This window comes from Protomyctophum parallelum, assembly GCF_964188405.1.
Source record: "Protomyctophum parallelum genome assembly, chromosome: 14".
In the NCBI taxonomy this organism is placed as follows: Eukaryota; Metazoa; Chordata; class Actinopteri; order Myctophiformes; family Myctophidae; genus Protomyctophum; species Protomyctophum parallelum.
In genome coordinates, this window is record NC_139709.1 from 38,099,625 (window position 1) to 38,117,505 (window position 17,881).

General features: G+C 41.9%; 1 protein-coding gene across 1 annotated transcript in view; it reads right to left on the minus strand.

Annotated features, from left to right (window-relative positions):
* Positions 1-1,309: 1,309 nt before the first annotated feature.
* Positions 1,310-17,881, minus strand: part of amph (amphiphysin) — a gene marked incomplete at both ends in the record, with an annotated part of 39,711 nt that continues 23,139 nt past the window's right edge. The window contains 7 exons of the mRNA XM_083782784.1: positions 1,310-1,414; positions 1,837-1,938; positions 2,660-2,815; positions 5,000-5,041; positions 7,050-7,103; positions 14,089-14,211; positions 15,879-17,138. Of these exons, the coding sequence (XP_083638910.1) occupies positions 1,310-1,414; positions 1,837-1,938; positions 2,660-2,815; positions 5,000-5,041; positions 7,050-7,103; positions 14,089-14,211; positions 15,879-17,138 (1,842 nt within the window). The remainder of the gene's footprint in view (positions 1,415-1,836; positions 1,939-2,659; positions 2,816-4,999; positions 5,042-7,049; positions 7,104-14,088; positions 14,212-15,878; positions 17,139-17,881) is intronic.

A 17,881-nucleotide genomic window follows, 5' to 3' on the forward strand; every position in this document is an offset into this window, starting at 1 on the left:
TACTGTATATATAATATTTTGTGCCCAGGGAAGACACATTTTTTATTCTCAGCTTGATTTTCATTTTAATTATTTCCGGTTTTGCAATATCTGCATCTGGTCAGTTCTAGAATATCAGTTTCATTAAGGATTTATTTTCATTTAAAAAACAAAACAAATTCATGCTGGAACCCAATAGGGCATAGAAGTAGTGGCCATTTTGTGGTTTCACAGAGAGAAAGCCCATTACATTTTCCCAGAGATTTCTGAAAATAATTAATTATTCTAATCCTGGAACCAAGCCATCCAGGCTCTTGATGAATCAGGACCATAAAACATTCTGTGAATAAAAAAATTATAATAATCAAATGACGGCTACAAAACGGTAATACTGCCGCCAAATTAGTAATAATTTCGCCAGAAACAGACTATCAAATATGAGTGACTGACTGTCGTAAACGATACAGAGCCATCTCCCCGACAATATCGCCAACATTTTTTATTTTATTTTTTACCATAATGCTTATGACGATTTTAAGATGACCCAATGTTATTCTACATTACTTCCGCAAACCAGGGGATGAGACATCAGATGTTTTATGGTCCAAGAGCCTGGATGGCTTGATTCTAGCTTTTTTAAATGTAAAATAATTGATTGATTGGTGGAAACACAAAATCGCCGCCACTGCTATGCCCTGTAGCCCATCACTGACACGAATGCCAGTTAACTTTTGGCAAAAGCACAGCAAATATTATTGTTTAATGAACAATGTCAACACCACCTCTATGCGAAAAGGAATGACCCCACACACAGTCACACACATTCAGCCATTACACTACAACGTCAACCACGATGCAAAGGTAACCGTGGTTAAAAAAACCACGGCCGAAATGTTCTGAAAGGAAACACTGAAAAAGTCTTCATGGAACACTCATAATGCTAAATAGATTCACAGCACTACAGATTCTGATCAATTCTCCGATACAATAACACTTGGTGCGGAGAAGATAAGGGGAATATGTCCCACGTTTGAAACAAACGGCGGGGCTAAACACGTCATCCTTCTCCCAACAAATCACACAATAAGTTGTTGGTTTGAAGAGGATTTTTTTTTTTTTTTTTTTTTTTCAAATCCAGAGGAGTGGACATGCTTGTGTTATTTTAGTTTGTTTTTTAGAAGTACGGTACTAGTGTTCGGCAGACAGCCGGGCTACTAGGCTGACTGGAGCTCATTATGATATCATTATGATGACGTCATTGTTGTTATGATGTCATTGGGGTCTTTCTTCTTGCTGTTCTATGTTATGTCCTCTCGGTGTCTCCCGGCTGTCACTCCACGCGTTGTGTAAAGTTCTCTGGGAAGAGTCCTTTCTGGGCGCTCGAGCCCAGTGCAAACCAGTCGGTTTCTTTCATCCCCGTGAGCCAGCCAGCATCCTGGCAAAGGAAAGCAAAAGATGCCATACGTCATAATTCAGTCCTCCTGAGCTCTATCTATACCAGTCCACCAATGAATCGGCCAGTGGTCCATTTTGTTTTGCTCCGTCTAAGGATCATTGCGGTAATTATTAGAACATGCAATGTTTTTCACTAAAAGTGGTGTTATTAGGGCTTGTTTGTTTCTGTGTGCCTCGACGGAGTGGGGAGGTAAAGTACTGTTATCTGCTTCTCCATGTTGGTTGTGTCCAGCCCTACAAGGACCCCAAAATGTTTTTGCCCCCCCCCCCCCCCATCTGAAAATATCTAGTGATAGCGGAACCCCAAGAAAATAAGATTTTAGCTAAAGCTAAACATAGTAGGCTATGTATCCTACAATCTCACAGCACGGCACCCGTGGGTCCGAATAGCTTGATCCTCACCTGATCCTCTAGCAGTAATGTTGGGACGACCAGAACCATATTTCCTGTCTTCAGGTCCAACTCATCAGAGTTAGCGGCTTCAAAGTCGTGCATTGTCTCCACCTAGAGGAGAATCACAGTACTACAATTAAGTAAACATTTAGTTTATGTCCACTTGAAACCATAATCATCTCTGTAGTTGCCTAATCTCTCAAGCGTTCCCAAACTTTTCAGGCCACGACACCCAACATAGTCATGTTTGAACTGGGGACCCCCGGCCCACCCCCACAAGCACTTGGAATTGTAGGCATTATATTTAGTTTGACTCGGTTCGGTTCCACAGATAAATATTGTGAAAATAGCTGCACTGTGAGGTTGTAGAACGGCTATTTTCATAATGTTTGCCTCTTTCTTATGTAATAATAGACAATTTGGCCAATTTGGTACAATTGCGTCAACACATATTAGACAAAAATGTTAGGTAGAGTCTAGTGGAGTCTGGAGATGAGATCCAGTAGATCCAGTAGAACTTTATGTTTGGCTGCACTCTGAAAATAGCAGATCTACAAGCTCGCAACTGCGGTGGGTTATGAGCTTGTAGATCAGCTATTTTCATCATGCAACCAAGTGCAAAATCAGGCATTACAACACCATCAACGTCCGCCATAATAATTTGTGGTCGACTAAATCAACTGCAGATGTAGTCGACCAAAATCTTATATTTAGTCGACTAAAACTAGATTAAAACATTTCAGAAGGAAATCTGGAAAGTGGAATTTTATTAAAAAGACTACGACTAAAACCAAATCAAAACCTGCTGTCAAAAATCAACACTGCAGGTGACCTTGTACATGAAGCCCTCTGGCAGACCCGAGGTTCCCCCAGAGGAGCTGCTGATGACGGCGGTGATGGTGGGAGAGACGATGTCGTTGTCCCTGTCATCGTCCCCTTCGTTACTGGAGGCCGGCTCGATCACCACCGACGGAATGGCCATCTGCTCCTGGACGACAGCAACAAAACACATGCTAATGCTGCGTTCACATTGGCAGCGGCAAAAGACACAAAACTACAAAGCGAGGCAGCATATCTTTTGCAGTGTCGCTGTTCAAGTGTGGATCAACGATACAAGTAGGATATTCTTCTGACTGCACAAAGGGGAAAGGGGATCAACTTCACATGATTCTTTGTTTGGCAGAATCGTGGAAAAATATTTGGCAGTCCCATTTTTCATAACATCGCTAGTTGTTGCAATTACCTGGACTACTATACTTCATCATATTGTGTTATGATGACGAAATAAACCCATAAAATTTAACAACTTGTACGTTCCCTAGCAATTCCAATGGTACACTGTGTTGTTTTCACTCCCCAAAATACCCATAGGCCTATGCGTTTCTCAAAGAATAAGGTCAATACAAAAGCCTGCGGAAATAATTAGAAGATGAGTGGAAAATGGCTAAACAACACTTGAACAATTGCCAGAGATAGTAAACTAATAAATATGACTAGAAGCTCTAGTGCCACGAAAAAGGAGGGGGAAAAGAAGTGTGACATAGAATCCTGTGGTGTGGCCTGCAGAATGATGTTACCATAGGTGCGCGCATATCAAAAACATATAGATGCCTCAATGGTCGCTGCAGTTCGTTGGAGCGACCTATCTCCAACGGGAGGAGGAAGTCAAGCGGAATCTGAAGGCACGCGCCTCTGATTGGCCTACCGTTCTTCCGTTTCGGAAGAAATCTCAGTAAAAGCTTGCCAATGCAATCACACATCGCCATCGCCTCCCGTTGCCTGGCGTCTACCTTTATTAGGCCCTTTCTGAAACCAGTCCCTTGACTTGAAGTGCTCTCGGGAGGTTCCCTCGTCAGGAAGTGCCCCTCCAGCTGAATCAAGTTCCCTTGATTAAGGTGCTGGGTTTAAAAAACTGTTTGGAGATACACTCTCCCTCCTTGTGAAGAAACAGGAAACAGACACTATTCGTTGCCATGGTTACAATCATGCAATTGTGTTACCTGTTATTTTGTTTGTACAGATATATTGCATTGCATCGTGTATGTTTGTGTGACATGTGGATTTCATTAATATGGAAAAAGGAAATACAGCATGACTGTCAAAAATGACATATACATCCATGGTGTTTATAAATCATTGTGTTTGTGTGGTTTCATTTATAGTTTTTCACGGTGGGGTAAATAAAGAGCCCTTGTGAACATCAGTTGGAGCGTTGACTATTCTGCATTAGATGAAGATTGTTTAGGAGGAGTTTATTTATCATTTATTTGTAGTGGTACTTCCATTTGTAGGTCGCGGTTTCCATGCGGACAGAAAGCAGGGCTGCACAAGGCAATCAAGTCTAGATCGGCACAGACTCGCTCTTGAGGGCTTTATAAGCCACTTCCACTCAAGGCTGCTTGGTTTCGGACAACACTTAATATGGCGCAGCCTCGCGTGAACGCGCATATCGAGGGCAAGTGTGTAGGGCGAGTGTCGAGGAGCTGGTTTCAGAAAGGGGGCATGTCTATGAGTGTGCGACTGCGCGTCACTGTTTGATGACGTTGCGTAGACCGTAGAGTGGTCCTATTGGGCAAAAGAGGTGGCTGAAATGTGCCTGAATAATGCGTTTTATATTAAATGTGAAGACATTGAGAGCGGGATAATAAGCCTAGAACCTTGGCAGAGTAGTCTGTGGAAGTGTGGAGGCAAATGTGTGCTGATAAGATGCAACCATCATGTCAACCCAATTCTGATACTGGTAGTGGGATTAAACAATACGTTATTATTGCCACGGTATATTCTTTCTATTTTTGTATCCATTAAATAGGTAGATGTCGCTGGCTTCCATTGAACAGGAATGTATTTGGGACTTTTACATAGGACCACAATGGAAATAAGTCCTGTGGACTTTTTTGTGTTATCCGTTAAGCTTAAATGTTTTACTGTACCTCCGTGCTGTTTATTTTTATTTTTTTGTCTATTTAAACAATCAAGACAAGAGGTGATCAAGAAATAAATCTAATCACCCACGCTGGCACTAACTGTTTGTTACTGTATTTGAAGGCCCTAGTAAAATGTAGTGCAAGTGATACATTTTGATGTGCATTCTCTGTTTATAAAGAGCTGAATATACATGGAGATTTTATCGTAATTATTACAATGCTATTCATAATATAAAAAAACAATTTACCAGAATCTCTTCTTTTGGAGACTGACTGTTGTCTGCCACAGTCTGAAACAGGCAAAGACGAGTCAGCAACACTATCACGTTAACTGGATCTGTGTCAGAACCGTCCGGCCATAACACTGTTAGTGGTTTGATGATAAGCTAGCATATTATGAATGTTAATGGTTGGATGACTGAGGCTTGGGGAGATAAGGTAGCATATATGTTAGTGGTTGGATGGTGTGGTGATGGGATTAGACAAGGTTTATTGATTACAGTTCAATTAACACTTGAACTAGGTCACTCTGGATACAATTTTATGCTAAATGTCTAATTGTAAAGGTTACCGGAATTAAGGCTCGTCCCAAAACACACCTTTTTTTCACGGACTCCCCCCCCTTGCGCTTCTAGCACTGTATATTTGTTTTACTGAGGTCAAGGATAGGAATAAGGTCAGGTTTAGGCATAGTTTTACTGAGGTTAAGGTTAGGAATAAGGTCAGGTTTAGGCATAGTTTTACTGAGGTCAAGGATAGGAATAAGGTCAGGTTTAGGCATAGTTTTACTGAGGTCAAGGATAGGAATAAGGTCAGGTTTAGGCATAGTTTTACTGAGGTTAAGGTTAGGAATAAGGTCAGGTTTAGGCATAGTTTTACTGAGGTTAATTTAGGAATAAGGTTATAGGTTTAGGCATAGTTTTACTGAGGATAAGGTTAGGAATAAGGTTAGGTTTAGGCATAGTTTTACTGAGGTTAAACGTTTAGGAATAAGGTAATATATAGGCTTAGGCATAGTTTTACTGAGGTTATGTTTAGGAATAATGTTAGTTTTAGGCATAGTTTTACTGAGGTTACGCTTATAAGAATACCTGGTGGCGACCGCTCCGAGGTCACCGGATTAGACCCAGGGCGTGCAAGCGTGTTTTGGGGCGAGTGTTCTTGTATTCATTGTAAACGGACAATTGGAGTCATTTATTTACCGGTGATTCCTCAGCATTGCTGACCTGTCTCTCCACTGGAGCAGAAACTGATTCCTACACAGGATGAAAAATACTCCGTTACATCATCATCAATCAGCCCTCTTTCTCATTGGTTATAACCCAAACATCGCATTAACCTTTCAGGACAAACGCATATTATTAGCTGCCTCAACTGCTGCTAAGAAAACAATTGATGTTAACTTGAAGAGAAATTGGCTTAATTGCTTTTCTGATATTTATTTACTGGAGCGTTCTACTGCCAAGATGATTGGTGCCAGAGCGGACACTGTGGACAACTTGAAAGCTCTCTTCTCTCTAAAATGCACTATTTTTGTCATGCAATAAAATGCATCCAAGTGTATCGGCACAGTCAAAACCTGGAAATGCCGTAGTAGAAGAAGTTACTCCGTCCGGTACATTGCTTTATTAAAATGGCACAAATTGCCCGTTTGTAAAGCTATGAAGCAATATAGCACTGTCTATAGCCCATGGAAGAGTGTTGCGTTGCTGCCTTGAAGTCTCACTTGTGCTCCGCCACCCCCCATTGGATTAAATCAATTGGATTGGAATCGCCCATGCCGCACAATGCATGGCACACGCCAAATAAGTAACGTCTTTGACTATACAATTATAAACACAATGGAATGGACACAAGGAAGTGGCAGGCACTCACTTCTGCTGATTATAGGAGAATTACAAAGGGTTGCGTATACAGTAGGAGAATAAGGAGAGATGACGCAGCATTACACCAAGGACATCTCCATGCAGGCACACAGCGCATGCCGCTCTACCAAACTAATTTGGCACGGCTTACGGGTATAAGTTACGGGTGGTTTTAAACTCCACTATCGTCTTCCCAAATGTGTGTGACCAAAATAGCAATTTAGGGGAAAGCGTGCCAACACGCCCATGACCACACCTCTAGGCGCAAATACCGGTGTCGGCAAAAAAGATAGCGGGTGACGCTTGATCAAAATACCATTAAGGGACAGAGAAAGTGCCTATATTCGTAATTTTCGGGCAGCGGCTGAATTGCGGGCCGCGTCTCGGGTAATGGCGGCGACGAGATTGGAGCCCATTGTGTCACTTTATTTACCCAGGGAGTATCTTCTCTTGGAGGTGTTGTGTCCATGTGTCCAGCAGGGGGCATCTAAACACAGAGAGAAGCAGGCACAGTTAATGTGAGCATGTGTGCGTGCTGTAGTTTATAGTCAACATTCATTAGCAGATACAGCATGTAAAGCTTTGTGTGTATTGTTTGTCATGGATATTAATTAAATTAATTCATGAGTCATTATTTTTGTCAGAATGTGGAAGGAGTTGGTTCTGTAGCTTTGTAGTGAAATAGTCTGGTCTTACACTGTGATTCTGTATTATTGTTATTATTTATTCATCTATAGATTGTGATTTATCTCTAGGTTTGCTTATCTAGTTTCGGAAGAAAGTCACTTGGTTTCTGACATCTAGCTATTTTATGGAGACATGATTAAACAACTGCAACTGTTTGTAAAGTCAAAGCCATTTTTCAGAATATACTGTGGCAGTAATAACATAGGGTTTAATCAAATGTATTAGGTTACTTATCTGGCACTAGGCATGTAACGATATATCTTATATCGATATAAATCTTGATATATATATCACTCATTCTTGAGATGAGGGACAAAAGTGGAAAAAACATGTCCCACACATAAGAGCCTTATTATTGTTAAAAATAAATTAATTTAATAAAAATAAAAGCACTTGCAAAGTTACATGTAATACAGTTGTGCATTATTATGCCATTCATTTCATTATAATTGTTTTCATATGCCATCTGAATTAGTTAAAAGCAGGCACTGTACCCAAAAACGCCTGTATTTAGCCTGTCCCCAGCAAGTGGTCATAATTTCAAACTGCTAAAAAAGTGTCTAATACTGTCACAATCACATAAATATACATACTAAATTAAAGTAGATTGTCAACAACATAGCAAACAATATACACAATAATTTTAATTTATTTTTTCCATTAGTTATCTCATATCAAATGTGTGTCCCACGTCTCCCGTCAACTCCGTCAGGTTTTTTAAAAGTCTTAAATTAATCAGAAAATATTGTCGACAGATTTAGCCTGAAGACTCCTTTTCCAAGTCCCGTTTGTATTTGTTGCAACAGTGGAGCACCTGGTCTGACAAGCATTCAATTGTTTGATATTTTAAACAAACAATGTTGATATCAGGGTGGTCACAGCTTTTACATGTCAACTCCGTCAGGACATTATTATGATCTTTGTTAAGAATTCCAAAATAATGTTTATTATTTTAGTTTAGGGTTAGGTTTAGCTAACAAATGAAGCAAAAACAAAATGGCTACATTGTACTACAGAGGGTTAAGATGAAAACAAATGACATTTTGTCAACTCCGTCAGACGTCAACTCCGTCAGGTTTTGTGTCTGACGGAGTTGACATGTATCTGATGGAGTTGACAAAAGTGTTCCTAAAACAATAAAGTTATAGTTTTTGAATAATGGGACGTATTCTAATTTGGCACACAGTTAGAGCATGCCTTAAGGAACATTTTTGGCTATAGGGCCATCACAGATTTGTCTCGTGGTGACCATGGCAGCCATTTTCCAAAATTGCCGCCACCTGATGTTATTTTACAATAACTCAAGTTCTACACCACCTAGGATCTTGATTCTGGTGACTAAGACTACATTTTCAAGGATGAGGGATACAGTGGTACAATTTAGATTTTCCCTGTGACCATGGCAGCCATTTTTCAAAATGGCCGCCACCTGCTGTTATTTTACAATAACTCAAGTTCTACACCATCTAGGATCTTGATTCTGGTGACTAATCATACATTTTCAAGGATGTGGGATACATTGGTACTATTTAGATTTGTCCTGTGACCATGGCAGCCATTGTTTTTCAAAATGGCCGCCACCTGCTGTTATTTTACAATAACTCAAGTTTTAGACCACCTAGGATGTTGATTCTGGCGACTAATAATACATTTTTAAAAGATGAGGAATACAGTGGTACTATTTAGATTTGTCCTGTGACCATGGAGGCCATTGTTTTTCAAAATGACCACCAACCTGCTGTTATTGTACCAATAACTCAAGTTTTAGACCACCAAGGATCTTGATTCTGGTGACTAATCATTACATTTTCAAGGATGAACTTTCTCTGGGAGGGGTCAGGGCTTATTTCAGCTGCAGGTTGAGTTGCTACTGACAGGACATTAAAAGGAGGTGGGCTTTCTGGCCTTTGACTTGTCCCTTTCAGGTACACAAGACGCACAGTTTGACTTCACTGGCCACTGCAGTGTGGCGTTGTATCTTGGTGGCCTCCTGCCAGTGTTTCTCCATCCTTCTCATGAGCTCTGTGTTCTGGGGCTCTGTTATAGTCAACTTACATTGTCTTGGCTGGAGATTGCTTTCCTGCAGGGTCCAGCCCAGTCTTGTGCAGATGGCTGCTGGCCCACCTGGAGGCCCCAACCTCACTTGTTCGGTTGGTGTGATTAGGTGGGGTGGTCTTCCCCAATCAGGATGAAGGGTTTGACCCTTTCAAACGGCAGTCTGGCCAAGTGTCTGTATTTAGTTGTGAGGCTAGATACAGGATACGATTGCTCACCCAGCCCCAGGTGACTTGAGGTGAAGGCTCCTTTGATTTGGTAACATTGCTTTGGTTGACATGCTGGGGACACAGAACGACACTGATGCCTTCAGTGTCTGCACATCCTGCCTGATAGTCCTGAAGGCAGATCTTCTGTCTTCAGTCTTTCGCTCACTGTTCACTGCTCACTGTTCACCTCAAGCAGGTCTTCAAGGTGTTTGCCTTTGCACAGGCTATATGGCTAGGACTCGTGCTTCAACCACTCAGAGAACTCCAACATGGTGTTGGTTGCTCCTGGGCCGCAGAGCATTGTGCGGCAGAATTCAGCTCTCATCTCTGGTGGCAGCTTTTTGAGGAGTCGTGCAACATTTGAGCCGCATCAAAGTTCTGTGTCTCCCTCTGGGCCTAGGGTAGACACTTGCTATTTTCCGTAACACTAATTGGTGGGGCTGTCCAAACTTGTTGTTTAGGTGTCAATCGGGTCTCTGTTGGTGAAGTCGGATCTAGGTGGTCTAGAAGATGAGTTAGTCAGGGGATTATTAATACAATCTGGTAATAAATTCCTTATCAAGAATTTTCTTCACCAATGTGTTTGGAAGGGTGTCTACTAACATATCCGCTGAAAGTTGGGGTACCATCAACAACCTATATAAGGCAAAAGGTTCATTATGCTTTAAGTAGCATGTGACATGTCAAACTAGGGAGTTTGCATGATTCTGAATGCATTCCAAGCATTAGCTATGCACGAAGAACACTCCTTGGGCTGAAAACGGCCATAGCCGTCATCACAAAATGAGGTCAGCACATTTGGGCCAGTGGATATATGGCCGAATTTAGCCGAAGGGGTTTGACCCCTAGTTTGGCCATAGACTCCCTAGTTTGGCCATAGCCACTTGGTATGGTACCCAACTTTCAGCAGCTGTCAAAAATGCCCCTAGGGTGGTTCAATAGAAACCAATGTGGGATATGTTAGTAGACACCTTTACAAACACATTGGTGAAAAAATTCTTGGTAAGAAATGTAATCACAGATTTGACATTATTCTGATAATATTCCCTGACTAAATTGGTAAAATAATAGCAGGTCCACCATTTTTGAAAATGGCTGCAATTGTCACAGGATAAATCTAAATAGTACAACTGTATTCCTCCTCCTTGAAAATGTAGCATTAGTCACCAGAATCAAGATCCTAGGTGGTGTAGAACTTGAGTTATTGGGAAATAACAAAAAGTTGGCGGCCATTTAAAAAAATGTCTACCATGGTCACAGGACAAATCTAAATAGTACCAATGTATCCCACATCCTTGAAAATGTATGATTAGTCACCAGCATCAAGATCCTAGGTGGTGTAGAACTTGAGTTATTGTAAAATAACAGCAGGTGGCGGCCATTTTGAAAATGGCTGCCATGGTCACAGGGCCAATATAAATAGTACCACTGTATTCCTCATCTTTGAAAATGTGGGATTAGTCACCAGAATCAAGATCCTAGGTGGTCTAGAACCTAAATCAGTTAAACTTGTCAACTCCGTCAGATGTTCGTCAACTCCGTCAGACGTTCGTCCTGTGATGTTTTTGTTAATTTCCAAAGAAATAGAAAATTCGATGTTAAATATTTTGTGCATATGTATTGAAACACCAACTGAAATGATACGTAATGATGATTTTTTTTTTTTTTACATGGTTTTCATGTTATAATATTGAAAATAGAGGTTGAAATGACGGATTTGAGAAATTGGATATTTCATAATAGTGTGATATTGGAAAAAAACAATATTAAAATAATTGTATTACTTAACTTGATTACTGAAAGCCAGTATAAGATAACTGAGGACTTTATATTATTGTTGAAATTATCAAATTCAATTAAAAAATATTTTAGTGTGTCTGACGGAGTTGACATGAATCAGGTATTAAGTGCATAAATGTCCCATTTTAGAAAGAAATGTTACGCGAAAAACCTGTTCCTTCTCAATATTGGTAGTTGAGACCTGTGTCTACAAATACATCCATTTGATTTGAATGTATCTTAAAAAAAAAAAAAATCCAGTTTGAAAAAAGTTTTGTCCCTTATCTCAAGAATGGGTGATATATATATATATATATATATATATAATCAAAATCTATATCGATTTAATGAAAATTTTTGGTATCGGTATGAAATGTGAGCTTTATATTCCATCTTATGCAAGTGCTTTTGGAGAGAAATGAGAGACTGACCATGCAGTCTCTTTCAGTAGAGGGGAGCCTGCAGAGGGGAGCTGTCTGTGTCTGTGACTGTGCCCAGGTGATGGTTGTTAGGGTTAGGGTCATTAATACCTCAAGGAAGGCAATTATGTTTCTGCACTCTCAAATAAGTCTACAAACACTACATCTATCCTAAGATGCCATCAAAGAAAGCTTTTTTTTTTACATGTTAACTCAAGCTACGTTCTAAATAAGAAAGGATGTTTACAGTTGTTGCACAGCAAAGTAATTTTACATGAAAAGTCATGCTACTTTTGCAATGTAGTTAAATAGAAATTGTGAAAAAGCTCATGGGGGAAGATACATCATAAATAAAAGATTTTTCTGTCATTTGTCTGGAAAATTAATTTGTGTTTAAAATATCGTGAACCTCATATCGTGACTGATACGTATCGTATCGTGAGTTGAGTGTATCGTTACATACCTAGCTGTTACTACTATTGCCGGTTTTAACTACTTATTTTGGTTTGTTTTTAACTTCTACGGTATTCTTACCGTCTGCTGTGTTTCATTATATACCTGGTTCTGTTCTTCTCCTTGTGTAGTCACTGCTTCTTCCACAGGAGAGCTGACAGTAGACTATAAAAGATAACATCCCTTTTACTTATCACATCTTCAAACACTGTTATTAAATATGCTTTATATTTACTCACAACAAAAAAAACGTTGAAACAAACATTCTAATGTGATAGCGCAGATGCCAACTAATACAATTACATGTTGTACTTACTCAAAACGTATCGAACAGAGTATTAAAATAAAATTTGTTTTAAATAGATCCATATTCTGATAGTGCTCATGCTATTTAGCTATAGAGTTTGTTCAGTAACAGGAGTCTGCCCGTCTCTCCTGCTCTTTATTAAACAGAAACTGCATTTCCAGGTTGGGATATACCAATAGTATCGAATCAGGAGAGAGAACTTGCACAGAAACAGAATAGAGATTAAGTGAAATTGGAATTGATGATGACACAAATAAACTAGAAAAAGTGCCCTTCTGGGCACAGGTCTCCACCAGGTTATCCACAGATCCGTGCAGTTAGAGGTAAAAACACTTTTGGGCCAGTTATAGCGCCACCTTGAGGCTGAGTTGAAATTGTTCATGTGGCATTTCGTCCTGTGCCTAGTGGGAATGTGCGTGCACAATTTCAGGGAAATCACGCGATGTGTTCATGATTTGCAGCATTTTGTTTGAAACTGAGCACTCCTGTGAACTTTGGAAGCCAATCTTAACCAATCAGGATGGAGTCCGAGAAATCTGAAAGACCTGTTTCGTTGAATGGCTCTAGAGAGACTGTGTACTAATTTGCGTGATGTTTGGACAAAATCTGTAGGTGTACTGTGAAAAAACGTGTTTTGCACAAAGCGGCCTCCTGGTGGCGCTATAACAGGCCGTTCTGGAAAGTTTGGGGCAGAGGTTCATGGTTGGCATCCAGGGAGTGTGTGTGCAAAATTTGGCATCGACCGGGTTAACGGTGGCTGAGATTAGCTGGTCACGGACGGACGGACACACGGACACACGGACGGACGGACGGACGGAGTGCAAAACATACTCTCCCCATGCCTTCGGCTGGTGGAGACAATGAGCAGACAAAAGTGGAACACTATAAACTTGAAGCTGATAAATGGCTACTCTCTCCTGATTTGCTTAAATGTTTCAACCCACCTGAAAATTGATTTTCTATTTATTAAAGAGCTGGAGAAACAGGGAGCGACTCCTGTTACTGAACATACACTTGATAGCAACGGTTACTATCACATTATAGAGCTTGAAAATATCACTTATTTTATGGACTAACCAGAAGCATAATAAAAAATAAATCACACTTGTGTGAAGTGAGGGGCGCTCTTATCATCAAGTAGTAGAGGAGGCTGAACAAACAGTCAAAAAGGACACGCACATCTATACCTATAGGCTGGGTGCTGGATCAAAATAAAGTCATAGAGAAGAAATGGAAGATCTGCACACCAATTAATGCTCCCAAAATGTCTTTACTGAATGGTACCATTCAGTAAAGATATTTTGGGAGCATTAATTGGTGTGCAGATTTTTCATTTCTTCTCTTATCAGACATCATATTCCGTGCTCAGCCAATCAAATCATCACAAATGTCAATCCGGTCAATCACTTTTGGCTTCTTCACTTTTCTGCCCTCACTTTAATCCTCAATATGTACTATATGTACTAGCGCCCCTCAAAAATATATACTCTTGGATGTCAACTAAAAGAGCATGGCATTGGTTTGACTGGCACTGTGCTCAGCATGCTGCTTCCAAACACTCACTGCAGGCTTGTCCTCTGCCGTCTCTCCTACAGGTGGCGCTCCGACCTCCTCTGGGATTAGAACAGCCTCAGCTTCTGTCTGCGGGACAACTTCTGTTCCTTCAACAGCTGGGCTGGGCTCATTCTGTAAACAGACAACAAGAAGAATCACTCCAGCTGACTCATGGAAAGTGTCATATCACTTTCATCCTTATATTACTGTCAGTCTGTCACCATACCAATTAACCAATGTCATAAAACAAAAGTAGTAAGTGAAACAACCAGTACTTATGATGAACATAATAGAGCACCGAAGTCCTGACGTAACTCGCTCATCCCTTCGATTCCCCTGGTTCACGGAAGTAATTTCTCTATGGAGAATAACATGGGGTGATCTTAATATCGTCTACTATAAGCGTTGTGGTCCAAAAATAAACAAGCTGTCTCGGCGTTATTGTCAGGGAGGTGTCTCTGTATCGTTTGCAACAGTCAGTCACTCATATATGGTCTGCTTCTAGCGAAAATGTAACTAATTCAGTAGCAGTAACATTAGCGTTTTCTCTCAGTCAGTTGATTCTTCATATGCATATGAGTGAAGCGGCCGGGATGACATGTTTATTTTTCAAACACAGTTCTTATATGAAGCAATCTAAAAATCCTCCTATGGCGATTTCAATGCAACTAAAAAAATACATGAACCTGGGGACTGACGCCCTCTACTGAAAGTGACGTCAGACTTCGGTGCTCTATTGGCTCTATGCACAGCAGCCATATTGGAAATCCCTTACTTCCTTCACGGGTCTTACCACTTATAGTAGACTAATCAAAGCTCTGTTCCATTGTATGTGTAGCACAGTGGTTCTCAAACTTTTAAAGGACCCCATAACACTGAGAGTGTACGTGCACTCTCAGAGTTACACACCCGTAAGGGGCCATTTGAAACCCCTTTGAGGAACCATGAGGGTACCGGACCACTGAGACCCAAGTGCTGGTGTAGTGTTTCCAGGGAGCCAACACCCACAATAGTAATAATAATGAGACTTATCAAAACACATTTGAAAGCATAACGACACGTAAATACTGTAAAACTGTCAACTTACTATCTTATCAAAATCAGCAAAAAATGATGAAGCAGCTGCATCCTGTTTCCAAAATACAAAGACATAAATAACATTATATCAACATACAGTGTGTGTGTGTGTGTGTGTGTAAAATTAGCAGAGCACAAATAATCTTTCTTTCTGCATCAGAACATTGCATTTTTCCATGAAGCAACTCATGTTTGGCTCAATATGTCAATCTGCCAAGCTCAGCAACTATATGTTTTCTCTGTTTTATGAAAACAACTTTGTAACTTAATCATAGGATTAGGGTTAATAGCTAGAAAGATTACCCTGAAAATGTACTTGCCTGTGAAAATCCATTGAAGGCATTGGTCACCTATTTGAACAGAGACACAAATTAGTATTTTATATGTCAGTAGGCCAATATAAAATGTAATGCACAATGGAAATTGCTATTGCTTTCCATAAAACTGGACAAAAGAATAGGCAGCAAGTATCAGGAGAGACAGGAGGAGAGGACTGGGTTCTGCTGAGAAGCACGATCCTGGGGGTTCATTTGTATACTGCTCTTGGTTCTACAGGCAGGTACAAAAAGGATCCTGAGCTTTATTTATACCCTAGGGTTTTATTTTTGTTATTGTTATATTTTTTACTATTCCTTCATTCTACAGGCAGGTACAAAAGGGAGTAGGAGTTTCTGCTTTTTCTCTAGTCTACTCCACTAGGTGGAGAGAGGAAGCAATGGTACCTCTTCCGCTTGGTACAACTTTCCATATCTTCGGTTTGCAGCCTCGTCTTCGGACATGTCTGAATTTTCGGGGAAAGAGGGGAAAACTGCCTGTGCCGCATCTGCAGCGAAGAAGCCACCGCTGTCGGTGACTTCCTGCCAGGTGTCCGCCTTTGACGACGGATCTGGGAAGCCGCCGGTGAACGGGTCCTCCGCCCATCCCGTCCCCGCTGCCACAGCTACTGCAAACGGATCTGTGGTGAAGTCGTCCACCACAGCCTGAGGATCGGTGGATGTAACTGACTCCTGAGGTCCGAGCGACTCTCCCATACCTGCCCCTTGGCTTTCTGCAAACGGATCTTTGTCAAAGCCGACTCCACCTTGGGTTTCTGCGAAAGGGTCGCTTTGAAATGTGCCTCCGACCTCTCCAAAAGGATCGGACGCGAACCCGCCGGCACTCTCAGCAAAGGGATCGGAGGCGAAATCACCTGTAACCTGTTGTGGGGCTTCTTGCTGAGCTAAAGACATTTGGTCAACTAGAATACTTGTTTGTTGTTCCCCTGCCTCATTCTGTGAAGGCAAACTGTGCTCTGTGAGGGCTTGTCCTGTTGAAGATCCTTCTGCTGTGAAGTCATCACTTCCAAACATTGAATCAGGATCACGCTTCTCATCTTGGACGGCTTCGCTGTTCACTGGAACATAGTCTTCGGGAGCCAGCTCGTCATCTGCACTCACCCAGCCTGCGCCACATTCCTCTGCGCTCTCATACTCAGACCCAGAGCCGTCCGGAGACCTGGGCGACCCGCGCCACTGGTCTCCTCCGTCCTCCGTGGAGTCCTCCATCTCTTCGCCGTGCTCATTGGTAAACATCAGTCCAGGGGTGGACTTCCTGCGCTCCTCGTCTCCCCCCGAATCGTCCTGCTGTGTCCAGTCTCTCCTCGCCCCCCCTGCCTCCTCTGTCTCATCATGTGACCCTGAGTTAAATTGGACGTTCGGTTCCCGGGCGCTAACCTCGTCTCCTCCGGACGGAGCCTCTGCGTCCTGTGCGGGTGTCTCTGCTGCCGCGGTGGCCTCGTCTGCCCAGCCGCCCGCCGCTGGCCAGCCCTGAGCCGTGGCGTCCTCCTGTCCCGCTGCCGTCTCTGTGGCGGTAGCCGCGGAATCTCCGTTAGCCGCCGCCGCGGCCGAGCCACCGAAGTCGGCCGACCAGTCCGCCACAAAGCCGGCGTCTGGGGCCTGCTCGGGAAACGAAGTGTTAAAGTTCACAGCACCAGCGGAGTCCAACTGCAGGGCGGGGGCATGCAAGCAAGATGAAGAATACACAGTTATAAACTTATACACTAGTGTTGCACACTGTTAGACACTCGTATTAAGTACACACCGGGGGTCTTCAACGTTTTTCAGGCCTAGGACCCCTTAGCTGGGATGAGACAAATGAACCCATTAAGACCTGAGGCCAAAATAATGCCTTCTACAGTAGTTTTTCGTAAATCAAACTTTAACACATTCAAGATTTTTTTTTAATGTTCAAGAATAGCAGATATACCCGAGACGGGGTTGGCGAAAGGGCCTTTCTGTGTGGAGTTTGCAGGTTCTCCCCGTGTCCCCTATAGGGTAGGTACCCTCACAAAAAACATGCAGTAATCCTGGTCTCTAAACTACCTCCCCCTGGCCAGCCTGACGCCTGATGGAGGGGAAAGGAACTGGTTGGAATAACATGTTCCTTCCACATGCTAAATCCAACCGGGGAAACTCCCCCCAGTCAGGTGAAAAGAAGCAGCTTGGACTCCTCATGCTTAGAAGGAAGCATGAGGTCAGTCCGCTGCAACCCCAGGTTGGCAGAGGAAGTTGACACTGGGTGAAAAAATGGGTTGCAAAATCGTGGGATAAAAAATAAAAAGAATAGCAGATATACAATCTCGCAGGATGGCACAGCATGAATGGCTGTGAGATTGTATGTCTGATATTTTTGAATAGTAAATGCTAAAATCTAAAAATAAAAATGTTTGTTTACACCTTATCTTTTC